Source organism: Strix aluco, chromosome 7, assembly GCF_031877795.1.
Source record: "Strix aluco isolate bStrAlu1 chromosome 7, bStrAlu1.hap1, whole genome shotgun sequence".
NCBI classification, from domain to species: domain Eukaryota; kingdom Metazoa; phylum Chordata; class Aves; order Strigiformes; family Strigidae; genus Strix; species Strix aluco.
Window position 1 is genome coordinate 7,854,272 of NC_133937.1, and position 10,136 is coordinate 7,864,407.

A 10,136-nucleotide genomic window follows, 5' to 3' on the forward strand; every position below is an offset into this window, starting at 1 on the left:
AAACCTTTAGCACAGTAGATAGCTGGGGATGCATATTTTACAACCCAGTACATTGCTGATGAAAACACATTCATCCATCGGAGCAAAAAATACAGTGCGACTCTTACAGACTGTATTCACCAAGGATAATAGAACTGCATATTTCATTTGGGCATAAAGGCCTCTATTATTCTGGGCTTTTTTTTACATCCCATGTATTTTTTAGGTTTTTGCAATTTAGGTGAAAAGGACCTTGCCATACCTTGTGCAACACTGCAGTTCTCGCCCCAGTAATCTGGTTCCCTGCTCTAGATCCCTTCGAGGAGCGGAAGGTTGTGTTGCGGAAGTGGAGAAGGTAAGGAGGGGGCTTGTTTCCAGTAAGCACCTCTCCTGTAGCAATGCATTTATCTGGGTGTTTGAGGAAAGTACCATCACCCTTACTTGAAAGCATAGTCAAATCAAAAGGCCCTATTAGCAGAGTCTACAGCCCAGAGCTCTTCTCGGCTATACAGATGCTACCAGGGCTTTGGGACAGCGGTGGAAACCAGGTCATTTCAATTCAGCCCTAACCCAGTTGCCAAAAGTCACTTGGAAATCTGAACCTGGGTCTCCAGAGTCATCTCCTACAAGCAGCACCTCACCCAAGCTTTCCTCCAGGGACCATATTCAGCCCTAAAGGGACAGAGAACAAATGTACAAGACTGCCTTGTTCTCAGAATCCTTCTCCAGAGTAAGAAGGTCCCACCTCCCTGTCACCTGCTGTGGACTGAGGGCATACATGGGTTTTTTAAGACTGCAGGATGACAGACTAGCTAAAAAACAGATGCATCACAGAAGAGGTCTGGCTCTGGGAAGCGCGCTGTTCAGCCCCCTACAAGGCACACGAAGGACTCTCCTGCCATCCACTCCCTTACTACATGTTGCTCTTCCAGTATAACCTTTCCAAGCAGGCTGCAGACCTGGGGAGCCAGGGCACAGCTCTGCCAGGTGGGAACAGCAGCTCCCATTCTGCAGGTGGGATCACCGAGTGACACGGAAGCCTCACAGGAGGCTCCAGCGCTTGGCATGGGCAGGGGCAGTTTTTTTTCCCCTTTCCCTGCCCTGAGTGCCTCATTTGGTGCTGTTTCCTCCTGCATCCCCTAGCCCAGGGCAGATGGAGGCATCTCAAAAGTTGCTGTCAAAAGGAACTGACCAGTGGGGTCTGGACCTTCAATGCTCCCTGGAGATGCCAGCGTGCAGGGACCTACAGAGACCACTGCTCTCCACCCACGAACCTACAGGGAGAGCCTTGAGAATGAAAACTCACACAGCCCAAGAATTTACCTGGCACACAGGAGAGTTTTAAAGAGGCCAAGGCAGAACCTTTCATCTATTAATCCTTCACTAATTACTTTAAAGGGCTATAATGATCTCGTTAAATTCAGGTGACAGGTATTTCCCCAGCCTACCGCGCTATTTCCCCAGTCTAAGCACAGCCACACATAGCTGTCTGAAACTCATGTCGATGGAGAACGCTACATCCTGACAAGTTCATCCCATCTGCTGGGGTCCAAAACCCAAAAGACCAAGATAAAGGACAGAGGTGAAGCATGTGAAGTCCTGCAGTATTCACTTTCTCGTGTATTAGCAAGCAGCTTTTGCCACGTGACTCAGTATTTCCGAAGCCAGACACACAAAATGTCCTGGGGCAGGACAGCACCGCGTTTTTGTAGGATGCTTTGTGGGGTACAGGTACATCTGGGCCAGAAGTGGGGTGGAGATGGAGCGCACAGAGGGACAGCTGCGAGCAGCTAGACTTGACATTTCTACCGAGAGCTTCCTCCATTTCTGGGATGGTTTTTTCTCCCTCCTCCCACTCCTGAGCAGAGGTTCAAATTGAATTTATATCTGTCATTGCAGATAGAAGTTCTGACCAAAGAGAAAATAGGCTTCAGTCAAAATGTTTTCCCGTCAGATAGCTCACAGATCTCGAAGAGCTGTTTTAGTTTAGGCAAGTTGACAAGCAATTCATTCCTAATTTTGCCTACTACAGTTACAGTACGAAAAGCTTTCCTCGTAGATTACATAATTATATTTTTCTTACCAAGGAGTACATTGCATTAGCAGGTTTAAATTATGCAAGCTTATTCTTTTGTCCTTTGTTATATTGTGTTCTATTGTGCTGGTAAAACAATATGTGCTTTAATTAGCAAATATCTGTAAATAATTTACTTGCTTTTCATACAGCAGAACAATGGAGCCAATTTTCACATACATCCACTGAGCATGTCTAGGGAGTTTCTTGCCAGAACCTTCCATTGTTCAGCATCTGTATCAATCTGCCCATCATTAGCAGCTAACATTAAACAACCCAGGAAGACATTAAAGTTTTGGCCCCCGGGAGCAGCCCCAAGCCCCCCCAAACCCGAGGCTGTGCTTTGCAAAGAAAGATTAAAATATCCAGAAAATGAAAACAAACTCTTTTATTATCTATAACCCTGGCACCTTCACATAGAAACATGGACGCCTGCCAAGCATTAAGGTCATTGGATTAATGCCATAAAATGCCGATGTTCATCTGACCTTCTGACTGCATTTTAGCTACAAAATAAAAAGCTCAACTTGATACAACACTATGAATCACACGAGCATCTAGGCTCTGCAGGGTTAATGCTGGGTGTGAACCCACACTGCACATGCACAAACACAGACACACACACACACACACACACAAAGAAAAAAGCTCTTAAATCAAGAGTGGATGACTGTTCGGAGACTTAAGGCATTGTTATTTTGAATGCGAATGAAAGGGCCAGAACAAGCATTGCAAGAATATTTCAATTATGTATTTCCCAGAACTACATCTCTGAGCAACTAATGCAAATATTGCTCCCATAGCAGAAGAACTTCTTCCTGAATAAAAGCATATAAGAGCTTGAATCAGAACATACTTTCTATATCATTCGCATATTGTTTGAATATTATTAAAAATGCAAAATCTATGTATGCGTTACTCTCCTGAGCAATACAGTAATTATGATTAAGGGACAAGCAGCACAAAAAGAGCCAATTTATCTTACTTGTGCTTAGGAATACTATTGTGTAACTAAGCAACTAAAGACAAAATATAGTCTAATTAATTCACTCCTATGCTTATTTAAAAGACACAATTAGAACATTTTTATTTTCCAGCCTGCACAGTATCTCAACATGCTTGAGGGTGTACCATGTGAGGCCTATTATTCTCCAAAGACAAGAGTTTAATGTTTAGTGCCACTGATCAGACTGGGAACAGCAACTCTGGAGAGCAGTGGGTGTATTTTACAGTCTGAATGCACGGGGAAGCAGAGGGAAAGGGGAAAGGGAAAAAAAAAACAAAAAAATTTTAAAAAAAATTAAAAAAGGGAATCTGCCTTAAGTGACCAGATATGCCAGATTGCTGGCTAATGGCTAGCAACATGTGGCTTCTCTGAGTAATATCATTGCCCTCTCCTTCCTTTGCCAGCATATGCTACTGGTGGTGAGAGATAAAAATATACAGAGTGGATATGCAATTACCAAAACCATGATATTTTATGACAAATGCCATTTCTCTAACACTGCTATTACAGTGCGCCTGATTTCCAAAGCTGAATTAATTTGAGCAAGTGTACATTGGAGATTGATGCTATTAGCATGATTTTTAAAGCACCCTTTAATAATCATAATCTGCATGTTTGAAACGTGTTGTCACTACCAGTGTTGACAGATACGAGCATAAGGCACACACCGTGGAGACTAAAACGGGGCTGTTCTCATTTCAAATGAGAGCGTACAGATTCCTACGTCTCTCAAAAAAATCTATTACTGTGCAAAGAGAGTAGCACATTTTTCAAGGGGGGTGGCAATAAAGCACTAGCGGCGTAAGAGACCACGCTCGGGCCAGCCTGCGCTACCTTTACGCACTGGGCTAGGAGCTCCGCACACGGAGAGCCCCTTGGAAATGAAGCAGGCTTTCGAGGGATGCTGTGAGCATCTGTCCCGGAATGAAGAGAGAACAAACCCTCTGCCTGCCTTAACTTTCTGGAAGAATCTCTTCTGCAATTATAAATGACATACATTTATGGAGTGACTTCATTTTTTTTTTTTTTTCTTTCCCCCAATTAGTCTGAAAATGCAAAATACTGCTAGGGAAATAATTACAGGAAACTAGCTCTCTCCTCTCCTCTGTATGAGCAACGCTTACTCATGTAAATTACTTGCATGAGTAAGGATTATTTGCAAGGCGAAAAGCATTGCATCAGATCCCCAGTTTGGGAGAAGAGATGAAATCAACATGAGTTCGTAGTAAACTTTGCTGCTGCTGAATGAACCAAAGGCAGATCCCCACTGACAGTCCAGCCTCAGCGGAAGCAGCATTCACAGCAACGCAGGGCAATGCAGGGAATGTCACACCATGCAAAATGAATTAGTTGCTTGTTTGGGTTTTTTTAGGAATTGTACACATCACATCAAATACCATCCCTGGATTTAACAAGCACTGGCTTTGATATATATTTTTAAGCCCGGTCTAATTAATGCCAACACCTTTAAAAACATGAAAATACACGGCACTAACAAGCATTTTGCTCTAGAACTGCTTCTGCAAAGGTCAGTCGTTCCATAGCCCCACGCGACCCTTTGGAGCTGAGAGGAGTAAATGAGCTGGAGGAGGGCTTGGCCAGGAGCCCGTGGGCTGCAGGGCTTGGGGGCTGAGCCCGCCTTGCACGCCCCGAGTGCTGCGGATCCAGGGTACCGCACGAGCGAACTGGGCAGGGGCTTTCTGCTGGCAGTCAGCCAGCATCTACTTCTCACAGTCAGGTGCTGGAAAAGCTGGGGGGCTGCTTTCCGTGTGCACCCCATGAAACTGTTTTGAGTGCGACAACGTGATCTTACAGCTGCTCCCTCCAGACCTTCGCAGCCCCCCAAACATCCTTCTCTGAGCCCTGCATGAGGCGCCTGCCATTGCAGAGGTCTTTCCATCCCATGAGAGGTGATACGGGGACCGCACCAGCCCAGGAGTGGCCAAGAAAACCAGGGCAAGGTGGCGTCTTCCTCTGACCAAACAGACGCTTTCTCCATTTTGGTGGTGGCCCTCTCAGGAACGGAGGACAGCCACTTCTTCCCTGCTGGAGGGAAGGGGGAGAAGGCTGCTCCCACTCTCTGACCAGCGCTGCACCTGCTGCACTGTTTGGATTCGATGGTGAGGCCAGCCGGAGCACACCCAGGCCCATGTTTCAAAAGCAGCAACAAAGTTTTCAGTGAAGTGGAGCAAAACTCCTCTAGCTCATCTAACAGCATCCCCAAAGGCACCATCGCTCTCACAAAAATGTCTCTGCTGCTCCCACGCAGCAAGACCCCTGGCCCGAGGGTGACGCCAGAGCTGGTCCCAGCCTCCTCACGCACATCGTTCCGGGATGTGATGAGCATGGAGGCCAGGAGCACTCATACCTGCAGTGTGTGACCAGCCCTATCCCACGTTTGCCATCCATTGAGACTCCCTGGGAAGCAATCTCTGGCTGGCTCCAGGGGCCAAAGGAGAGTTTCTCCACCGTGCTTATGGGGAAGCTGAGCCTTAGGTAGAGGGAGGGGTGCCTTGGTGGAAGCACACCTGGGCTTGAACCCTTCACTGGGTCTGGGCCCCAGCGTATGGAAACATCCGGTTTTAGCAGCAGTCGGGGTTATATTTAAATCCGGATGATGAATTCAGCTAGCTATAAAAAGACTTATATTTACACTTATTGCTGATTAGCTCAAACGTTTGGCAATCAGATAAAATACGCCATCAGAAATTTCTGAGTAACAGAAGCATTACATACCTCCTCGCTTCTCCTCCCTCCTCACAGCCACTAGCTGAATATTGTCATAGTGTCAATGCTGCTATTACGGAAAACAGGCAGCAAGCTGCTTCTATTAATCATGCCGCTAGCGCAGGTAGCTGCTAGCGACTATGCCTAAATCTCCCGTGGGCTCGATCACAAGCCAGCGGTTCGACTGCTCACCCCCCTCACCAACAATTTTACTGACAGCGAGCGCCCCTGTCACCCTTTGCTTCAGACACCGCGGATCTGCAACACGTTTAAGCACCGGCTCTCTTCATCCCCGCTCCCTGAATGCAAGACAAGGTGTTTCACCCCGACGGCAGTCCCATGCCACAAATAAGGTCTACCCTGATGGCTATAAGCCGCCTCTGACTCAAAAGCTGCGCCTCCTCCCTCAGAAGGAGCCCAGCCCGGAGTTAGGAAGCCCCACGACCCCAGAGGTGGCCCTGCCGCCACTTTGGGGACAGATACAGTGTCATTTGTGTAAGGAACCACGACTGCGGGGTGGTTAGGTGAACAGCCACCCTGCGCGCCCACAGAGCCGGTTACCCCCACCCAGCCAGCACTTTGCAGAGCGCCAGCCGGCACCCAGCCTTTTGTCTCTCGGCTGCCTGCGCGTTCCTGAGCACAATTCGGATCGTTCCAAACTATTAAAAATCGATAATAAAAAATCATCCCGATGTCTATAAACAAGTTAATGGAGTAAGTGAAAACAAAGTACATTTCTTAATGGGAGTGTTATGTTGCCCTCTCTAGGCCCTGGCTCTCAGTGCCGGTTTCTGTAGGCTCCCTGCCAGAGAAGTATCACTCAGAGCTGTTGCTGTTGCTGCTGCTGCTGCTGCTACTCTGCTAATGAATGACTAACTTAGGCCAGAGGGGAAATGACATCACCGGGGTGTAAAACACAACTGCATTAGGAAACTTTTTACCTGCTTTACATTTGTCATAATTATTCTACACAATACGACTGGCATTTGCATAATTTCAAGGCGTGCCATTATCTTAATTGAAAATTGTTTTCATATGGTTGAATAATGCAGAATGACATCAGTTAAAGCCCCAATGAAATGCACAAGTATAATCACGCGGCTAATTACTAGCGGTGTTTGCATGTAAAAATAAATAAAATTGTGCATATTATTAGGAAGGTACATGCAGCTGAGAACTCGTACCGGAGCAGCATTTTACTCGTAATGGTAGGATTAATTTTCTCTGATGTTCCTACCACAGTAACATGAGCTGATCATTAAGGCGTATTAAAATGATTTGTGTCCCTTTCCCCACCCCCCTCCCTTCCAAATATCTTTCATTTTACACACACACACGCACGAGACACACAGAGGCACAGTTTTAAATAGTCACCACGGGCAATTCCAGAGCATCCATTGCTCACTGTCATCTCCCTGATTCTTAGGAAAAGGCTCCCTTATCTCAGTGGCACGCACAGAAAATTAAAGTGAAGAGGTGGCAGCGAGCGAAGGTGGCTCGGAAACGCTTTTCGACTGCGTACGCATGTGTACGGGTACACGGCTACGCCGGCACCTATAGCCACGCGTGCCTCCCAAAACAGCCCCCGCGGACAGCCACCTCCCGTCGTACCTACACCCCCCCAGCATCTCCAACAGAAGTTACCCCAAAACATGTCGTGTGTTCCCCCCCCCCCCCCCCCCCCCCCCCGCCTCGCCTGCTTTCCAGCCCCTCTCGGGGACCCTCTCCATCCCCGCAGCCCTGTCTGGGTGCCCCATCCTTCCCCCTCCCCAGCCCACGGGCCGCGCTGAAGCAATCAATTTGAAAAGCAAATAACGGGAGGGAGCGGGGATGGGGTGGGGGGAGCGGCCCGGGGCGGGGAGGGGGGGCGCAACCTGCGCGGCTCCGCGGCCCCATCCCGGGCGGTGCGGGGCGGGTGAGGAGCCGCGGCGGGGCTGCGCGGGCGCCGGCGGTGGGTGCCGGCGGTGGGTGCCGGCGGGCAGCGTGTTTGCGCCGGCCGCCCGGCGGCTCCGAAATCCGCCCAGGCATATCTGCAAGTTATTTGAATGTATTATTCCCGTACCTGTCATTTATCACTTTATTCAACACGTCCCTGCCAGCTCAATAGCTTTTGATCTCCCTCAGCCTCCATTTCGTAATTTCCGCCCTCTTAAACATATCGAATACTAAAAAAAAGCCCCGAACAATATCGAAATCCCCCCCCAACGCTTTTTTTTTTTTCTTTTCTGTGTGTTTTGGGGTTTTTTTTTGTTAACGAAGCCGGAGAAGGGCAGGGCGAGCTCCGCACGCACTCCGCTGCCACCCGGGCCGGGGGGCGCCCCGCACCCCGACACCCCCCCCACCCCCCACCCCCCCCCCCGCCCGCACAAGTTCCCGGGCAGCGCGCACCGGAGCGCCCCGACGGCGCGGCCCCTCCGCGCTGCCCCGCCACGCACAGCGGGAGGGGAGACACGGGTGGGAGAGTGTGTGTCGGGGGGGGGGAAGGCATAGCCGAGCCCGGGCATGCAGGTGGGGACGGGCGCGGAGGGGGACGGGCGCGGAGGGGGGGCCGGCGCTGCGTTTACCACCTCGCCATGGTCACTGGTCCTGCCCTGGGGGGTGTCCTCGGGGAGAAAATAAAGTTTGGCGCTGGAGAGAAGTTGCCGGCTGGTGCGCTCCTCCCAGAGCAGCTGCAGCTCCGCGATGCAGGCGGGCTCCTCCGCGCGGCACCGCACGAAGAAGAAGTCGCCGAGGGAGAGGACCCGCGCCCGGCCGCCGCCGCGGCGCTGGAAGCGGAACGCCCTGTAGAAGACGTAGGGGCCGTGCGAGCCGCACGGGGCGCCGACCCACTGCGGGGAACAACAACACGGCAGCGGCATCAGCGCCGGCTCCGCGCCGCGCCGCGCAGCGCCGCGCAGGAGGAGGGAGGGCGGGCGGAGAGAGGGAGGGAGGGCGGGAGGGAGGAGGGCGGTGGGGAGGGGAGGGGGCGCGCAGCGGCGCGGAGGCTCCGCGGGGGCGGGGCGGGGCGCGCGGGGCGGCGCGGGGCGGCGCGGTACCTGCAGTGCGCTGCGCTCCATCGCGGCTCCGGCGTGATTGAACTCAACATTCTCCCAAACTTGTTGGCGTGAATGGAGCCCGGCAGGTCCTGGCAGGGCAAAGCCGGCCCCGCCGCCCGCCGCCCCCCGCCGCCGCCGCCCCCGCGCCGCCCCGCCGCCGCCGCCGCCCCCCGCCCCGCCGCGCGCGGCGACGCCCCCCCCCGCCGCCCGCCCCCCGCCCCGCCGCCCCGCCGACGCCCCGCCGCGCCCCGCCGACGCCGACGCCCGCCGCCGGCCGGCCCCCCGACGCCCGCCCCGGCCCGGCAAAAATGCCGCGGGGCGGCGGCGGGCCCCGGGGGGGCGGCGCGGGTGCGGCGGGGCGGCGGCGGGGGACCTCGCGGCGCCCGGCGATTTTTGGGGGGCCGAAAGGGCGGCCGGGCGCGCTGCGGATCTGACAGGACCTGCCTGTATATGTCTAATATAAAGACCATTTCCTGCGGCGCGAGGGGCGCTGCTCGTCCCCGCGCGCGCCCGGCGGGGCCGCCGCGCTCCCACCGCCGGGCCCTGCGGAGCGGCGCGGAGAGGGGCGGAGAGCGGGGGCTGCCCCGCCGCACCCCCCCCGGCCCCGGCGAGCCCGGCCGGCCGCCCCGGCGGCCCTCTGAGGGCGGGCGGCTCGTCCTTAATTTATTTATCGTTTTTCCCCGGGAAAGGAGGAAAGTGGGTTATCGATTATATAAACACATCAATATTCATGCGCCGCCGCGCTGCGCGGAGAGACGCGGCTCGGCCAGAACAAACGGGGGGAGGGGGCGCGGGGAGGCGCGTCCCGCAGCGGCGGGGCAGGGCGCGCTCCCTCCGCGCCCGCGGAGCGCGCAGCGGGACGTGCCGGCACTGCTGATCCGCCGGGCGCTGCCGGAACCGCCACACCGGGGGCGGGATGGCTCCGCGGGCGCGGAGGGGCGCGGGATAGCGGGCAGTGCGGCTACGCGCCCCGCGGAGGTGGCGGCCTCTCACCTGCGCCCCCCCCCCCCCGCCCCCCCCAGCAGCGGCGCCGCACGTCGGGGAGAGCCGCGGGCTCTGCGCGTCCCGCGGAGCCTCCGCGACCCCGCGCTAACGCGGGCAGTTCGGGGCGCCGCCGCGGAGCCGTAGCCGCGGACAGCCCCGGCGAGGGAGTGGGGGGCAGCACCGGCTCCGCGGGGGCAAGCGGCCGCGACGGGGGGCCGCTCCCGGCACCGCACCCGCGCAAGAGCCGCCCGCAGCGCTGGGCACGGAAAGTTTCCACCGGGGCCCCATGAGCTGCAGCCCCGCAGGTAGATGCCGCTGGGGCCGGTGGCGG

The 10,136-nt window shown here is 54.3% G+C and overlaps 1 protein-coding gene across 3 annotated transcripts in view; it reads right to left on the bottom strand.

Annotated features, from left to right (window-relative positions):
* Positions 1-8,910, bottom strand: part of ARID5B (AT-rich interaction domain 5B) — a 119,040-nt gene extending 110,130 nt beyond the window's left edge. For 2 of the 3 annotated variants that reach the window (XM_074830344.1, XM_074830342.1), the window contains exon 1: positions 8,354-8,662. In XM_074830344.1, coding sequence (XP_074686445.1) covers positions 8,354-8,644 — 291 coding nt within the window. In that variant the 5' untranslated portion in view covers positions 8,645-8,662. Of the gene's footprint in view, positions 1-8,353; positions 8,663-8,821 lie in introns of those variants that run through there. The other variant, XM_074830343.1, reaches the window with a different exon arrangement.
* Positions 8,911-10,136: the final 1,226 nt, after the last annotated feature.